Source organism: Anthonomus grandis, chromosome 6 (assembly GCF_022605725.1).
Source record: "Anthonomus grandis grandis chromosome 6, icAntGran1.3, whole genome shotgun sequence".
NCBI lineage: Eukaryota > Metazoa > Arthropoda > Insecta > Coleoptera > Curculionidae > Anthonomus > Anthonomus grandis.
In genome coordinates, this window is record NC_065551.1 from 16,515,734 (window position 1) to 16,534,348 (window position 18,615).

Consider the following 18,615-nt stretch of genomic DNA (forward strand, 5'->3'; position numbering starts at 1 on the left):
TTTAACATCTCTAGCCTCGGGGATCAGTTGTCCTTTTTCGTATTCCTCTACCTTCTTCTATACACACGCGCATTACGATCATTGCAGTACAAATTAACATGGCGGCCAATTTCGCGATAGTATCAACCAACATCTCAATGGGCAATAATTCTACCCTTGTCAAAATCGCTAACATGGTGATAATTTTGACGACTTTAACCTCGAGGTATTTTGTTATGCTTAACACGAGTGAGTAAATGGACGAGCAATAATTAAAAATATTTGTACTAATCAGCTCTCAGAAAATGCTTTCTTCACAAAAACTAAGAGATACAATTTTAAGAATGGTAAACAAAAACAAAGATAAAACGTTATCGTTACCATAGCATGCTTTAAATATAGTCATTATTTTGCCGAAAAGGTTAAAGAAATTATTTCTTCTGGGTGTAATATTTCTGATATCATTGATTATATGGTGAGATATGCTTTTTTCCTGGGCGTCGGAATTAATATTAGCTTTGTTGAACTTAAAAAAAAAACCCTTGTTTATAAAACTTTTATTGAAAATAAATAGAAATATATATAAAAAGAATTGCAATTTTCAATTAACGATAATAAAAGAAGTTTAATATCAATGGAAAGTAACTTGAGTAGGGTCAAAAGGCCCTGAAAAGGGTGATCCTTCCGCATTCCATGCTTTCCTCAAAAGTTCCTGTTTTGCTAACTCATCTGAGGTAGGCAAACCCATCCTATAAAAAAAAAACAAATATAAGGGAGAAAAAATTGTTAGTAATACATCTCAGTAAAATAAAAAATCATTAAAACAACTTATTCCTACTCATAACTAGTGTAGAATGATACTGTATGAAAATGTAAATACTTGTTTTTGTACTGTTTTGCTCTTATTTTATAGTTTGTTTGTATTTTTGCTGTTGATTAGTTGTGTTTATTTAGGGATCTATTTACGTTTTGTTTAACACTTTTTCCTATAGTGTCTAGTTTTTTTTAGTCCTTTATCTTGTTTGAGATTTTTAGGTTATTTTTATTGGAATTCATTATTCCATGGGCCTTTAAAAGTAAAACGTTTCGTATCATTTTAACCTCATCAACATTCTATCATAAACACATCAAAATGATCTAGGGAACACATACAAATATGTAAATATTTTTGAGAAGATTGGAAAAAAGTTAATTATTGCAATTTTTTTACATTATTCGAATAAAATAACAATATAATTATTAACTTTTTTTTGTAGATTATAATTTACTCATAATTTAGGGCCCAAATAAAAATAAAGAACAAAATCCCATTTATTACCGTTTATTAAAAAAAATTATAAAAATAAAAATTTACAAAATACAAATTAAACTAGTAGCCAGATGGTCCACCTCTATTATTAATAACACTTTGGCATCGCCTGGGCATACTTAAAATTAAATTATTAATTAATTCTTGGGGCAACTCCTCCCAAACATGTGTCACAGCAAGACGAAGCTACAGAGCGCTTTGAAAAAAGTCAAATCGTTGAAGAAGTTGCCTTTTTAACCAATCCCAAACATGCTCAATTGGATTAAGGTCCGGTGAGGTAGAGGGCCAGGGTAGAAGATTGATTTGATTTTCCTCAATAGTGATTCGTACAAGCCGTGTTCGATGTGGTGGGGCATTATCTTGTTGCAACAACGAATTTGGGCCCATTTCGCGTAAATATGGAACAATTACAGACAGTAGTATATTATCCCTATAACTTATTCCAGTTATTGTATTTTCCACAAAAATGAGGTTCGTTTTTCCGTCAAGTCTAATGCCACCCCAAAACATTAGTGATCCACCACGTTGCCTTACTACTTCCCGGGCATGACGCAAACGACTTTCATTTCCTTCCTCTCTCCAGACACGAATTCTACCAGAATCAGCATAAAATGAAAATCGAGACTCATCCGTAAAAAGAACTGTGGCCCATCTTTCTTGATTCCAATTAACATGTTCTTGGCACCACGTTAATCTTGCACCTCGAGTTCCTAAAGTTAACCGAGGAACCCTTAGGGGTCTTCTGGCATGAAGTTCTCTCTCATGAAAACGGTTTCTAATAGTTTGACCTGAAACCTCGACGTTATGCACTCGTGAGAGCTGCTGAACCAAAACAGAGGCTGTTACCGTGGGATTTCTTTGAGCTTGCAAAGTTATAAAACGGTCTTGGGCAGGTGTGGTACTCGCGACGAGCCTTGATGCCGTTCTCGTTCTCTAACATCATTTATCTCTCTATATCTTGTCCACAAACGGTTAATTACACTGGGAGATGTATCCAAAGCTCTTGCAACGTCTCTTTGACTTGTTCCTGCCTCAAGCACTCCGACTGCTCTTAGCATTTCCTCTCGAGTTAAATGTCGTCTTTCCATTTTTATTGAATAAAAACTACATCACAATTGTTCAGTTGGAACCACAGAAAATGCGATATTGCGTTAAAATTTAAAAATTATAATCTGCGTTATTTCGACAAAATGTGCAAAAAACGCTGTTCTGGCATGATTTTTTGTACCCAAATATTTATTTTACTTCGTTGGTATCTTAATATTAAAGGTAATATCTATTTCGTATGAAAATATAGATATATAAAAATTTATAAGGCGAAAAAAACTATTTTTCTAAGTGTTCCTTAGACCATTTTGATGTGTATATTACTCAAACTCCAAACATGCTTTATTATTACAAGATCAAATAAATCTCACTGACAAAGCTGTAAATAAAATAAAGTCAATATAAAAAAAATACTAAAAAAAACTAAATCAAAATTACAGAAACAAAAAAAAAGTGCGCTTGAGACCACACGCCTGAAGTAAAACTTCTTTAGCTCCATTCATATGAAAATACAGTGCGGCTCTTAATTGTTCCCCGCCCTCTTATCTTTTGAATGCGTTTATTTAAAAATTTGAAATTTGGCACACATCATAAGCAATCTAAATACTACTTTTTGGTGGTAAAATTTCAAAAAGACGGTAAAATTTCAGTGGCGGGACGCCAACATCTCACGTAGGTTTCGGTCGCTATTTAAAAAAAAACGTAGTCTTTTGTTTCATACTGGAACGTTCCACCATTCAAAAATATAATAAAATAAAATAGCAACAACTAATACACTAACAAAATTTAATCAAGGGATAAAGAATTAACTTTTTATAAAAATATTTACTATTTAATCTTAATGTAATTATATTTAGTAGTTTATAATAATTATTAATACTACCTGTATGGTACAATGGCGAGATCATTAAAATGATCAAAACCAAGGAAAGGTTTTTATTTGTTCACAATGCTTTGAATAATAAAAAACAGGTTGATGTCATATATACCGACATGGAGAAAGCATTTGATAAGATTCGACATTCCATAATAATAACATCTCTTTATGAAAATAATATAACTACAGATTTAATTCAGTTAATTTCTTTCTATTTAGAAAATAGACAACAGTATGTAGAGGTTAAGAGCGCCAGGTCTGATGTTTACACTAGTACCTCAGGAGTTCCCCAAGGTTCCAATTTGGGACCTCTTTTATTTTTGGTTGCCATAAATAAAATTGCTTCTGTTTCTAATGATTCACAAAAACTACTTTATGCAGATGATTACATAGAAATCACCTCTCTAGGTGATTGTATCTCTCTGCAGAATGATTTAGATAGGGTTGTTGATTGGTATATAGCAAACTCATTTCATTTCAATAATAAAAAATGTTCAGCAATTTCGCTGACACTTAACAAAAATATAATTAATTATAGCTACAATATTAGCGGTACCAGCTTGAAATTTTCCAACAATGAAAATGATTTAGGTGTAATTGTTGACTGTAATTTAGGTTTTACCGATCACATTATTAACACATTTAATGAGGCACACAAAATAATGGGTTTCGTTATTAGAACTACCAAAAACTTTAATGTTGAGCGTTGTTTAACCCTTTCAGGACCGACGCGTCCACGAAAAAACATGCCTGCTGGACCAGAATTTTTGGATGGTCATATGACCCGGTGACGGCTATATCCGACGAAAACATAAAATAGTATAATTCTTTTTTTATTTTATTAAAACATACTTAGAAACACAAACAACAGTAAATAGAACTAAAGAAGGTCAATTAATACTGAAATTGAAGCCCTAGAACTAATACCTAAATACAAAAAAAAAAACAAAGAGCACATTATACTAAAAAAGCTCAAAAGACATATTTACTTCAGAAGTGGGTTTCTTCATGATTATATTTTGAAGCATGGAGCTGGACACAAGTACTGAGCGGATTTAGCCGACACTGGTCCCTGTTGTAATTTTTATGAATTTTAATTTTTAAAGGAGTCGCAAATGAGCGACATTGGTTTTATCAGTTTGTTTCACCCCTGTCGTATACAGCCGACACTGGGCCTAGGGACAAGTTTCTTCCTGTCGGACCTTGCCGTCAGCGGTACCGAAAGGGTTAAAACTGTTTGATAGTCTGGTTTTACCGAAATTAGAATATGGAAGCATAATTTGTTCTCCAAAATATGACATCTGGATTAAAACCATGTTTTTTAAGAGATTTGGATATTATCCTGATCAAGATTATAACCATAATTTGCTTCTGAAAATATTTAACAGATTATCCCTAGAAAATCGGCGCATTAAAACATCCCTAGTGTACGATCGTGCCGAAAAAAACTGGGACAGCAAAATCTCCTAAATCTCTTAGAATAAGTCTATTATTTTAATGTTGTCAAAGTTAATTTAATTTTTGTGACAGCCGCGTCAACAAAATCGTTCTTTCAAAATGCCCCCATTATCTCCTCAACAAAAAGCGATAATATACACGCGTTCAAGTTTTACCGTGGCCCTCGAAAGCACTGATATCAACCCAGTTGAAAACGTTTGGGGTAAAATGGCAAAATATATGTACGTCTAAAGATAAACATATATAAAAAACCAATAACCGAATAATATCCCAGAAACTTAATTTTAAATATGCTACGACGTTTGCAAGCTGTAATTGATAACAACGGTGTGCTTACTAAGTATTAATTATTTTTTTATTCCATATCATCAAAAAAGATAATATTAGTTAGTTTTGGTTTATTTATAAAATGTGTTCCAAATGAAAATAAATATCGAAAAATAAAAATGTTTTGTATCAATATTATTATTTAAATATGTAATTATTAAGACACCAAAAATTTATAATGCGTAAATATGCATATCACACCCAAGGAATGCGATTTACTATAATAGACCAGGAGACAATCCCTACCTAAATTTTAGTGTCCTAGTTTTTTTTGGCACGATGGTACATTTATAAAATTTTAACAAATAAGATTGATGCTTCTCAAATTATGGCAATGCTGCCATTCTTCATTAATGTTGGTAATACCAGACAAAGAAAAAATTGTCATCTTGATTGTCCTAGAACAAATATATACAGACCTCTGACCTTGATATTGCTATTAAAGATTTAAGACATTTTACAGAAATTATTGACATTAGACTTTTTGCTTCTCAGTCTTAGGACTGATATGTGATAATATAAATATGTATAATTTTTTTTTCTAAATGTGGGTAGTTGAAAGTACTGTAGTATCTGTAATTGGCCTCTATGGCTGTTGATACTGTAATTCAATAAATAAATAAGTAATATTTTATACGCAATACAAGTATACTGGGTGGTGCATCGCCGAGCGGAACATAGGAAATCCCATGTAAATTTTAAGGGAGTCAATTATTGGCTTCCCTGTATTTTTTACAGAAAAAATGTAAGATAACTTTTTGAAGAGACCAATCTGGCAAACTCTTGTGCAAAGTTTCATAAAAATTTTTATAAGGCGAATCTTAAATTATTCAATTAAATGTAATTGCAAAATTACCAAATTTTCGGTTCAGGGAAAACCAGACACCAGCCACCAGCAAACAATTTGTTATAAGGCTTTGTCAAATCTGACGTACAGCCGAATACAAGAAATCTTTTTTTTTTCGTTTCATCAATCTCACAACCATAAAATCTCACAACCATAAATCTTCAAAGTAAGACACGTTAACATTACTTTTTTATCTAAACTTTTATTTAATATAACGGTGAAGTTAAACCAATAACAATTATTATTATCGATTATTAAAAAAATAATTTTATCATACTTAGAATTTAATTAAACCAATAGCAGTATCTGAAATATTTTCAATTTATTTTCCCATCAAGCCTATCTGGTCCATTTCAACCATTAAACCTACTGTTGGTAAATTCGAGTCCCAAGACATTGCAATAAATAATTGTAAATGTTTAACTCACAAGATCAAAAATAGATCGGAAAAAAGAGAGAACAGAACTCTTAATATTTTACTAAGTGTGGAAAAATAAAATACAATAACTTTTTTAAAACTAAAAGAGAATTACATAAAAATATCAATTAATCAAATGATCAAACAACCCCCCATTAACAGCTAAACAATATTCTAACCGATCATAAAAATTCATTTCTAACGTTACTAAGTTGATATTGGGAAATTTTATTACATTCTAACGAAATAGCGTTTTGTAACTGGTTTAGATTCTCAAATTTTACACTTTTATAAATGACACTTTTTAAATGACCCCACAAAAAGAAGTCATTCGGTGAAAGATCAGGTGACCCGGATACTTGCTGGCCAAAACTTTGGCCGGTACCGTGGACCAATAATATTGCCGTTAAAAGCATTTTCCAAGCACTCTCTAACCATACGGGCATTATGGGCCGGGCAACCATCCATTTGGTACCAGATCATTTGATCTTCCTGAACAACTTCTTCCAAGGCGGGTCCAATTTAATTTTGAAATAAGTCCAAATAGCTTTCAGCTGTTATAGTCCATAAAAAAGGGTCCAATGATATGGTGTCCGATCATTCCCACAAATACATTTGTTTTTTGGGGATATTGTGTCCGAGTATGAACAAAGCGATGTTCATTTTCTTGGCTCCAATACCGGCAATTCTGAACATTTGGTTCATTGTTGAGGGTAAATGTACATTCATCGGTAAAACAAATATTTAAAAAAAAAATTCCTATCATTATTTGCTCTTTCCATCATTTCAAAACAAAATGCCATTCTTCGCTCTTCATCTCCTTCCTGCAGCTCTTGATGTTTTTCAAATTTATACAAATAATATTTGTGTTTGTTCAAAGTGCGCAATACTGTTGTATGATGTTTATTTACCTCTTGCCCAAGAACCCTCGTACTACCATCTTGTTTTCCTCCACACTCGGTAGAATATTAAGATCTCTGTTCTCTTTTTCTTCGGCTCTATTTTCGATATCCTGAGTTGAACATTTACAATTATTTATTACGGTACCTTTGGACTTGAACTTATTGACAATATGTTTAATAGTTCAAATGGACGGAATGGGCTTGGTGGGGAAATAAACTGAAAACATTTCAGACACTGCTCTAAAACTGTTTCCCGCATAATGCCACCTAATTATGGCTATTTTTTCGTCGATTGAATAATTCATACTTGTTTTCAAATATCGACTGTCACTGATTTATTGACACTTTTCCTCAGTGACAATATTCATTTTACTGGTGCCCGTTTGGTTTTACCTCAACCGAAAATTTGCTAATTTTGCAATTACATTTAATTGAATAATTCAAGTTTCGCTTATTAACATTTTTTGAAACTTTGCCAGATTGGTCTCTTCAAAAAGTTATCTTACATTTTTTCTATAAAATGTACAGGGAAGCCAATAATTGACCCCCTTAAAATTTACATGGGTTTTCCTATGTTCCGCTCGGCGACGCACCACCCGGTATAGGAGATATTGAAAAAGAAATTTTGAAAATAGAAAGATAATTTTTTTAAAATTAAATATAAGGAAAACAATTAAAATAAAATTACAGGTATTACTCATCTAACCAAAATTCTAAAAATTCATTTTCATCCAAATATTGTTCTATTTCCGTGCCCCAATCAAGTGACTTTTTATTGAATCTTGAATTGTTCCTGAGGTCGGTGAATTTTGAGTCACAAGTTAACAGCGTTCTTATTAATTTTAGAATTTATTAATTAAAAATTTTGGGATTATCAGAGGCGTTCTGTTGAAAGTCGACTTTTTTTACTTTAAAAGGCTATACTGTACTGAATCTATTTAATTTAGAAAAAAAAAGGATTTTTAGTTTGCTCTTTTAACTTTGTAAGGCCAATTCATCGACCTATATTTTATTAAATTCAGGTGTCAACATTTTGACAGTTATTTGGGCAAATAAAATAAAAGAACATCATCGTAAAGGTCTTGAAAAGATAAGATAGGAAACTGAAAACCTTTTTTTTCTAAGTTGAATAGATTCAGCATTACAGCCTCTTAAAGTCAAAAAAAGTCGATTTTCAACTATTTTTGTTTTAAAAACAGTTGAACAAAATATGACCTATGATTCCTCAAACTTCTTTAATTTTTGCGTAGAACCTAAAAATCGAATAATATATAGGGTGTTCCATTTAAAAAAACATAACTTTGATATATTTCTGCACTTTGAAACACCCTGTATATCAAGAAACTAATTTTAAAAGGTACTTCTGAAACGCCTCTTATATTCCTAATTTTTTTTACCCTGTAGTTTAGCCTTAATATTCCGTGTCGTATGTCGTGAATAGCCTTGTATATGTATATTTCTTAATTCACCCTGTATTAAATTTAATTACATGCAATAATAATATTTTACCAAATCTTTAAGGTTACTGTTACATGTGTATACTTACGACACAGGTGCCTGCCTTTAAAGTAATTAAATAAATATTGTAGTCTTGGTACTTCAAAAAAAAAAGGGGGGGGGGGGGGGTGGTTAGAGGGTGGCTTTTTTTATATAAGTAAGGCATAAATTCTTCAAAACATAGTAACTTTTCATTGGGTTGGGAGAAAAGCAAGACAAGACTTTTTTGCTAGCTACCAAAATAACACCATTTATTTAAATAATTCTATTTTCAATTAATAAAGTGTTTGGACAAAATACAAGAAAAACGCAAATTTCGGCAAAATGCAATATATACATTTCGATTGTCAACATTTTAAAGATTTTATAAAAGAAAGAAAAGCAAATTACAAAACAGTTTTTTACAGTTTTTTTGTAATCCTTAGATAAAAAGAATTTAAAAAAGCTGCCAGTTTTTATCATTTTTTTTCCATACTGCTGCCAATGAAATTTTTATTTATATTTTAAAATGTTGTTTATAATTCCACTAATAACTAAAAAAAAAATCACCTTAAAAGCACAATGACTTATAATTTTAAAAAATAATTCAAAACTAAAAGCCTTAATATGAACAAAAATATTTTTCTTTTTTTCATATTTTTTTCTTGTAAAATGTACAGGGAAGCCAATAATTGACCCCCTTAAAATTTACATGGGTTTTCCTATGTTCCGCTCGGCGACGCACCACCAGGTAGATTGTACCAAGATTATAGAATATAGCCTGAGTATAGTCTAAAACCTAAATACTTCACTTTAATGGAGAGGTTTCTAAGTGTAAGACTTATCCGATCCAATATTAAATAGTAGGTATACCAAACCGTCTGTCCCGGTGATTCCCCGCGAATCATCTACACGTCATACGTGAACAGCGCGGCGCACGAATTTTAACGCAACGCGACACGTTCAACGATAACTGCGATAGAGTACACTGTACTACATACGTAGAAAAGAATAATGCACAAACAAATAAAATTAATAAAATTATATTTTTTAATTAATATTTTATTTTTATTATAAATTTTATTCTAAGACTACTCTAAGGGTACTCAAGGAGGCGGGGAGGGGGGGGGAGGGAATTGCCATCGTTGCCCCTTCCCCTTGGATCCGCCACTGTCAGCAACTCTGTAGCGTCCAAAAGGACTTCATTCTTTGGATTGTAATATTGTAATAGATAAATTGGTTACAATTTATTGAAGTATATGGCGCCGCTCCGTGTTCGCCAATTTATACAATAATTGTATCAGATCCGTCCATACTATTTTATTGGCGCTAAGTGTTATGAAGTCTGTTGGTCTGCCTTTCTGTCGAATAATCGCGAAAAGATCTTTCTTTCTTTACGCCCAACACCAAGTTGAATTTGGTATTACATTTAGGAAAGCAAGATTCGATTCATTACAATTGTTGATGTACGTTCTGATGTTTCAATTTGTTGTTGTGATTGTGAATTACCTCTTCTAGTTACCTCTGCGGATCTGATGTTTATTTTTGATGAACCAGCCTCTTGATTTATTTGTGATAATGATGTGCTGCCTAAAGTATCTAAATCTTCATCACTTCTCTGCTTCAATCGTGTTTTCTTTGCTCTAAATAAGAAAATGCAAATAAGAATTCAATGTAATTAAGAAGAAACATTTAAAGGCATAAGTTTTATGAATAAAAATTAATTATTACAATTTTTTTCTCTCTCGGTATTCTCGCATGCGTTGGGCTGCAGTTTTCGCCTGTTTTTTTGATAACTCACTGACTCCTTTTTTTTTGTATCTCCACCGCCGTGTTGCCTCTGCAGACTTTTTTCTTTTTTCTATTATCCTTATTTCAGAGGGCCCAAGGACTTGATTGTCTTTTGATGGACCAGCACTTCGTATATCCTTTGTAGCAATTTCGACTATTGCATCTGGTTCCTGTTGTTGTTTACTTTGTTTTTTAAGCAGCGCTTTTCGTGCTCTGAATTCTCGACCACGTTTTGCAGAACTTTTTGGCGTTTTACTCAACCTATAATTTCATTATTTTATTTTTGTAAATTTAGTAAATCATTAAAGTCATTTAATTTACCTAACTCCAATAATTTGTGTCGGTTTTTGTACATTATCTATAGTGAGATTTTCATCATCATCTTCCATTTGATTATTCTCATGTTTAATCGCGATGTCACTAATTGTTTGCGATGGTGAATCTCTACAATTAATAAGTATTTTATTATGTACGTATTAGTTAAATGTTATGTTATCCTATTTCGAAAATTGTCTGAACTAAATTATATGGCGAATATACGGCGAATATAAAGACTAACAAAGAGAAAGAAAGAGAGAGAGGCATACTGAGAATCAAACGCTCCCCAATATCGATAGTAGAATGCCGCTTGTTGGTAGAGGGAGAAAATAGACAAGAAAAAAAACTTGTGCACTTGAGACCACACGACTGAAGTAAAACTTCTTTAGCTCCATTCATATGTATATACTCTCTCTTCCTCTTACGGTAATATACGAACCGTAACTCTCTCTTTTTCTATCTCCACTAACTCATATCTCTTTCTTAACTATCGTTTGCCTCACCCGATCACACTTTTCGTAAAGAAGTATTACTTCAAAAAGGAACGCTGCATATGACGCCAGTAACTAGTATGAAATACGCACTCACCTTCGTGATTCACTATCAGTTGATTGGGTATCACTGGGTTCGAAATCTTGCCTTGAATATGTTGTCACACACTTTTACGTAAATTCTTCTTAGTTGATGGTTCTGGAGCGCCACTTTCATATTCAGAGTCTGTATCACTTCCTGCCATAATTTCTTAATATTCACCCGAATTTTCACAAAATATGAACTTTACAATGAATTTGTAATTTTATTCATTTTAAACGTAGAATAATTAATAAATTAAACAAAATTTAATATATAAAATTGTTCAAGAACGAAATGGAATTAATAAATAATCAAGAAATCACCGTTCTGGTAACGCTAGCAAACTCGCAAACGAACTACTGACTGAAATACATATACAAGCTGTTTCGGGAAGAAAGGGAAATAATTTGCGAACATATTCAGAAGGTCAAAGTTTTTTTTTGAAAATTTTTGGAATAATTACGTTCTCTGTATTTCTAACTCACGTTGCAGGTATTTTAGCATTGTTTGTCAATACCTATTTTAATTGCCTGGTAGTTTTGACAAGCATGGTTGTTAGTTTGATTGATTCTGAGCGTTTCAATTTCAAGCGAAAGAGCAAAGTTTCCATTAAGTAATGCCTCACACATTCACCCATAGGGAGTATGCTGATTTGATATTCGTGTATCGTTTCTGTAATGCTACCGCATTACATGCTGTTGAATGAATATCGACGTCGTTCTCCAAATCGAAGAATTCGTATTCGAAAAGTTTTTCAGACAGTTTTTGCAAATGCTCAAGAAACAGGAATGTTTCCAAGCGTAAGAATTAATTCTGAACGAGAGGCGGGACTAAATGTGAAAAATGATCCATATTCAACCGGTTCAACATCTTCAACAGGGTGATTATGACTTAAGGGTTCAATTATGGGAATGGATCCGACAAAATCGAGGCCTACATAAATACATTTTATTTAGCGATGAAGCTCATTTTACCTGCAATGGAATTAATAACCCACACAATGAACATCGGTGGTCAGATGAAAATCCTCATGCCACGTTTGAACGAAACCTGCAACATCGATTCAGTGTTAACGTGTGGTGTGGAATGCTGAACGACCAATTGTTTGGTCCTTTTGTATTTGATGAGCGTCTTACTGGAGTAGGATATTTACGCATTTTGAAAGACCATTTTATACACATGTTGGATGATGTTCCGCTAATTGTTCGACATCGAATGTATTTTCAACACGATGGAGCCCCGCCTCATTTTAGTCGCCGAGTGCGTAATTTCTTAGACAATCGTTTTCCTGATCGTTGAATTGGCAGAGGAGGACCTCAAGTTTGGCCACCGAGGTCACCAGACTTAAATCCACTGGATTATTGCCTCTGGGGGTGGATGAAAGCTCTAGTGTACGAAACACTAGTAGAATCCGTAGAAGGACTCCACAATCAAATTTTGAATGCTTCAAATATTATTAAAAACAATCCCCGAGCAATTAAACGTGCAACACGCGCTTAAGAAACGTGCTGCAGCTTGCCTTGAAGTTGGTGGTGGTATTTTCGAAAACATTTTAAATTAGTGAAATTTTGTTTTTTTACTAGTATTTGTTTGCATTGCTTTGAAAAATTGACTTTTTGACCATAAAATTGTTTAAAATATTTTGTGTGATACTTCGTTGTAATTGTCATTAAATAGGCTTTCATACACAGGGTGTAGTTTTTTTCGATCCATCTAAAAAATAAAAGTTCATGACGATAACTCAGAGACGAAACGTCGGATTTAAACTATTTATACGTCAAATTGTAAAGCACAAAAAGTGGAAATGAAAAAGTGCTTTCGGTTTTTTGGTATCTGTTAAAAAAGAGCTAGTAAAAAATAAAAACTATTATGCCAAATTTCGTTTTTTTCCGGATAAATCCGGAAGTATTCGGAATTTTAAAATGGTTGAAACTGTATTTAATTAACGGTCGAATTGCGCAACTTTTCTTTAATTTAACCGACCTTGTATCTCTTAACGTTTCCGAGATCCCCATGCAGTTCATCCTTATCTTGGACACTCTGTGCCATGCACTGGATATGAGAGGAAGAGAAAGAAAATAAGCGTGCGCACGGCTCTCTCTTGCTCCTATAGTATTATACGAACCGTAACTCTCTCTCTTTCTATCTCCCCTAACTCATATCTCGTTCTCAACTACCGTTCGCCTCGGCAGATCACCCTTTTCGTAACGCATTCGCCAACTTACTCCCCAACCCAAGTATGCGTAAAAAAGTTTTACTTCAAAAAATTTAAAGGTTATATCTGATAAAATACAAGTGTATAAGTATTAAAATATAAAAAACTTACTATTATCCCTATTTTATAACTTAAGCTTTATACCAGATAATATAACATTACCTTGATGTAAGTTCATTATTAAAAAATTCCTACACTTAATATCCATTGCTAAATAGAAGTTTATTACATTTACATTAAAATTGTTTAAATTCTTCCAAGTTTCGCAAGTTAAGGGGTGAGTAGTTGTCGATATTAGTAGGTTATAAGATTATTAGTGAGTATTCATAGAAGAATATTTTGTGACTGTCAAGTAAGATGTTTTCCTTGCACAATGAAATACTTTCTAAAAACCAAACATACACTGTCAAAAATAAATAAACAAGGTAGTCTCATAATTTTACGTCTCTAAAAGACAGGCTTGCTTGCTTTTTTTTCTAAAATGAAGATAGTTTCAAATACGTAACCACTGCACCTGCCTTAAAAGAGAAGACCATATCTCAGGTTCCTTTCAATCAGAGCGAAATATGCCATTATGATTGCACTCTGATCCAAAACACCAGAATTAGCCTGCAAGGCAAAACCATGGGAAGATGTTCTTTTCGACAAGTTATCACTCTGATTTTTAAAATTAAGTGTATTGCCCACTGTAATAATTACACATTTTTAACCGCCTGAATTGTTTATATTATGTGTATCAAGAAGAACATCTGCAATATTACGCTCAAAAGTAAGAATATTAGTTTTTGTTATATAATGTGAGTAAGTTGCTATGGAACTACATCTTTATGTTTTTCAAATTAATATTGATATTATTCTCCAACACGAAATAGGCGGAATGATGACACAAGATACTGATATCATCAGCAAAGAGAGTTGTCACACAGAGTCAAAAGCTTTTGTCCAGTCACAAGATATCGCTTCAGAAACTTCACCCCGATTCAAACCAACATATAGATGTTTCAGAATCAAAAAGAGAACATTAGTCGTACCTAACTCTTCCCTAAAACCAAATTGGTTTGAGTTTAGGATGTTATGTTTACTCAAAAATTCAAGGACTCTGAGTAAAACTAGTTTTTCTATGTTCTTAGAGATAGCGGATTAGGAAGGGCGGGAAGACTTCTCTCAAGAAATAAAAATGTCTATCTTGTCAAGAGTAATGCAATTCGATGAGTTTACTCATCATCATCAGACACTCACACTGAAGAGTCTGATGATGAGATACTTTTCAGAGTCTGATAGTGAACTCATTGAAATGCATTAATCTTAACAAAAGATTGGCATTTCACGTTTGGAGAAGTCTGCCCGCCTTTCTAACCTGCTATATTATAGCCACTCCACTTCAAGAATGCACTTCTACTTACAAATTCTTAGAGAGTTTGAAGGAGGGATATGGGCCTATCGTTTGTGGGATATGAATAATCACTGCTCTTGTGCAATGGAATAACAATAACCCTCTTTGATGTACTAGGGAAGTGGCGATTCAAAAAAGAAGCATCAATCATAAAATTGAAAGCAGAATCACGTCTTACATTATGAGAGTCAAAAATATGAGATCTATACATTACATTAAAAAAAATGTATTACTTTACTTTATGAATTACTACAATAAATAGATGAAAATTTACAGATTTACTGTAAGAAGAACCAAATCTCTTTATTCTTCAGGGAGAATTGAGAAGATGCATGCATATTACTGCTCCATGGTTGGTTAGCTCATGTAGTGAATAAGTCTTTTATAAATGGCCTATTTTCTTCTTGTCATAAGAGGTCTAACATTGTTCCAATTCACAAGAAAGATGATCTGAATGAACCTTGCAATTTTCGTTCTATGGCATCGCTTTCTGTGCTAGGAAAGATTGTGGAGAGGCTGGTTAAGGCTTAAACTGCTTGATCCGCACCAGTTTGGATTACTAGAATCTAGAAACACAAGTGATGCTATGTTTGGCTTTCTTCAGGAGCTATATCTCAGTGATATTGCAGCTTCGGCGTTTTGTGATATGGTGAAAGTGTGCATCATCCAACCATGTTATATAAGCTGGAAATTTATGGCTTTCGAGGAGTCGCCCTAAAGTGGTTTTGCTCTTAAGGTACCTATTGACAGAACAGAACGCGCAAAGCATTTTCGGAGGTTTGTCCGTAAATGTAATTTGCTCAAAGAGAATTTGTTTATTTGCAGGCTTTTAGTAGGTATCACCTTTTCACCTATCAGATGGTAAACAGAGGGTTTTGTTTAATAATTCATGTTCCTCTGAATTATCTATTTCATCTAATGTCCCACAGGGACCAGTCTTGGGTCTCCTGCTATTCTTAATATATATTAACGATTTGCCTCGATTGACGATTAGTGGACACTTCACAGTTTTTGCAGATGATACAATGATACTTTGCCATGACAAAGATCCTCAAAGGTTGAAGTGTTCAATTGTGTGTGATATGCTGTGTCTGGAGGAAACTGTTCTGAACTAAGTGCAACTTAGATGACATGTCTTTAAACATTAAAACTACAAAGTTCCTGGTTCCTTAAAATTTGAAAGTGACATACTTCAGTTAAACAAAAAAAACTCTGTTCTGGTTGCTGTGCTCTTTGTATTATATCATTCAACCTGGGAGTGGCATGTATGGCTCTCTAATCAAATCACATCTTCATTATATTCTATTAAAATCAGGCACTGTGTGAGATGTAGTGTTAAAATTCAACAGTCAAGTAGACCGCCAGCCCTTAATCATTCTGTCCTAGTCTTGTACTGCATTTTAATTTTGGAGACTGTGTGCCTTGTTTACAGGGGAACTGTATTTTACTTTGCCATATAACACAACACAGATTTTATTGCTACCTTTACTTATACCAAGGGTAAAAAACTCCATAATTTATAAGAAAACTATTTAATAATCTCCCTCTCTTATTAAGACAACACCATGGTGCGAGGATATTTTAAAAAACATTAAAGAAACTATTATTAATGAAAGCATATTATTCCTTGCAGGAATATTTTTATGACTCTCCGAATTAGCTAGAAGGTTTGAATGCATGAAAGGATGCTTTTTTTTGTAATTTTGTTCAAATATTTTTTGTGTTATTTGGTTAAATCTTTATATGTCATACATTAGTTTAAATTTAAAATTAATTTATAAACTGTCTATTATTTTATATACAACTTAAAGTTAAAAAAGTTAAAGTTTGTATATTGATGAACTTAGAAATTAAGATTTAAGGCTTAATACAATATTATTTTTTTATTTACAAATAAAGCTACTTTTTGACTTTCAAGTTCAAGTATGTTCAAGTATGTTGAAGTTCAATTAGGTCAGTTGGAACTAAGAAAAATGTCTACCGGACTGTTATATTAGAACTTCACTGATAAAATTTTAGAAGACCAGCTTGCACCAATAGAATAAAAGAAATCATTGAGCAACATACAATTTTTATATATTATATGAATAATATTAGTGAGGTTCTCCTATCATTTATTTAAACTTATCAGAAAAAAATTCCAAATTTAAGATTTAATAACCATTAAATAAAACAAAAACTCACCTTTTTCTTTCTTGATTCCATCCAAGCTCCTCAATTTTAACTTGTGCCTCCTCAGGCAAGTCTTCAAATGGTCTGCTGCAGTCCAATTTTGATACATCCAACCTTAAATTTAATTATTTGACAATAAAATAAAAGCAAATGTATTAAAGAAAATGTTACTTTGGCTCTGAAGTGACCAAGCAGTCCCACCAAATTTCATTGCACTTATCTAGGTGGATTTGCAGTTTCATTTGATCTAAAGACCAGATTGCGTCTGTGGATTTGCATTTTTGGCATAAGTCTCCTAAAAAATTATGTTTTCTTTTAAGGCACTGTTTATTTATTATATACAAAGTGGTACCTTGTAAAACTATTTTATCCTTCACTTTCACCATTAAACTTTGAGGCAGTATTGTAACTTTTATGTGTTTTGCTGAGACATCTGGTGGTAATTTTATGGTAACATCAACCTCTTTGATACTTTGGGACCAGCAGTAATCATCATAAACACCACCATTATAACTTTCAGATTCAGAAAAATCAATTAGCTTCTCTGCAGGTTCACCTTCTTAATAGAAATAATAAGTAAATGATTGCTATAGTACCTAAATTTAATGATTTCGGGCTTACTAATACTAATCTCTTCCATGTTAGCCGTGACAGTGGCTGCTTGTCCAGCATCTTCCTCAATAAGAAATTCCTCACTAACGACCTGAGGTACTTCACTTTCTTGCAAAATTTGAGGTTCATCAAGGTTTTCTTTAGGTGTCCATTTCAGAAATGAGTGTCTTACAAGACTTTCTGCTAGACCCTTGGGGAGTCCCACAGGAGAATCTGGATTAGGAGCAATATGATAGAAGTCGGTCCTAAAGTGAGAACAAATAATTTTTGTTGTTTCATTTACCAGTGAAAACAGGTAATTTTTGTGTAAGGGCCCTACCTTCTACTTAGAAACCCAAATATTTCGTCCAGGAATGCAGGTAGGGTCTTGCATTCCTTTAGCATGTTAAAAAGCATATCGTCATGTGCAGTAGACATTTTTTGTAAATAAAATTTTTGAGAAAATAAGTAATATGTATAGAAAAGTCACCTGCAAAATTTCAAAAATATTAGGAAATAAACAAACACAAAAATGATATGACAGTAAATTTGTAGGTTATGAGTTTTGACAAGAGCTTTGCTGGGTTGCCACATTGTATTTGTTGCGTGTCTTGATTAACTGATTAAGACCCAGTTGTACAAGCAGTGGTTCAACTTAAGTTCTACTAAACTGCAGTTCTTCGTTAAACGTAGTTCAGAGGTTCGTGTGTTGTTCCAGTACAAGTTTAGTTAAACTAGGTTCTATTTAAGGTCTGCAATGGCCACATAAAAAAGAAGTTTCCTATTTATTAAAATTCATTTATTTATTTGTTTTTTATCTGTTGCCGATTATAAGTATTTTTCGAACACAAAAAATACCGTAAATTCCGAAGTGTTGTTTGTTTAAAAGTGTTTTGTGCCGCCTTGCTGCTTGCCAAACCAT

At 32.9% G+C, this 18,615-nt stretch overlaps 1 protein-coding gene across 3 annotated transcripts; it reads right to left on the reverse strand.

Moving 5' to 3' along the window:
• Window positions 1-521: 521 nt before the first annotated feature.
• On the reverse strand, window positions 522-18,236 carry LOC126737531 (nudC domain-containing protein 3). Of its 3 annotated transcripts, none has more exons than XM_050442462.1 (8): window positions 18,034-18,236; window positions 17,724-17,959; window positions 17,455-17,658; window positions 17,274-17,397; window positions 17,115-17,216; window positions 10,753-10,875; window positions 10,372-10,692; window positions 9,884-10,283 (listed from the first exon to the last, which is right to left on the reverse strand). In XM_050442462.1, the coding sequence occupies exons 1-8, from the start codon at window positions 18,129-18,131 to the stop codon at window positions 10,070-10,072; spliced, it is 1,422 nt and encodes a 473-aa protein (XP_050298419.1). In that variant the 5' UTR covers window positions 18,132-18,236; the 3' UTR covers window positions 9,884-10,069. The 3 variants fall into 3 exon arrangements, with proteins under 3 accessions (XP_050298421.1, XP_050298419.1, XP_050298418.1); XM_050442461.1 differs by having other exon boundaries at window positions 9,892-10,283; window positions 17,455-17,661; XM_050442464.1 differs by lacking the exons at window positions 9,884-10,283; window positions 10,372-10,692; window positions 10,753-10,875 and adding an exon at window positions 522-728 and having other exon boundaries at window positions 17,455-17,661.
• Window positions 18,237-18,615: the final 379 nt, after the last annotated feature.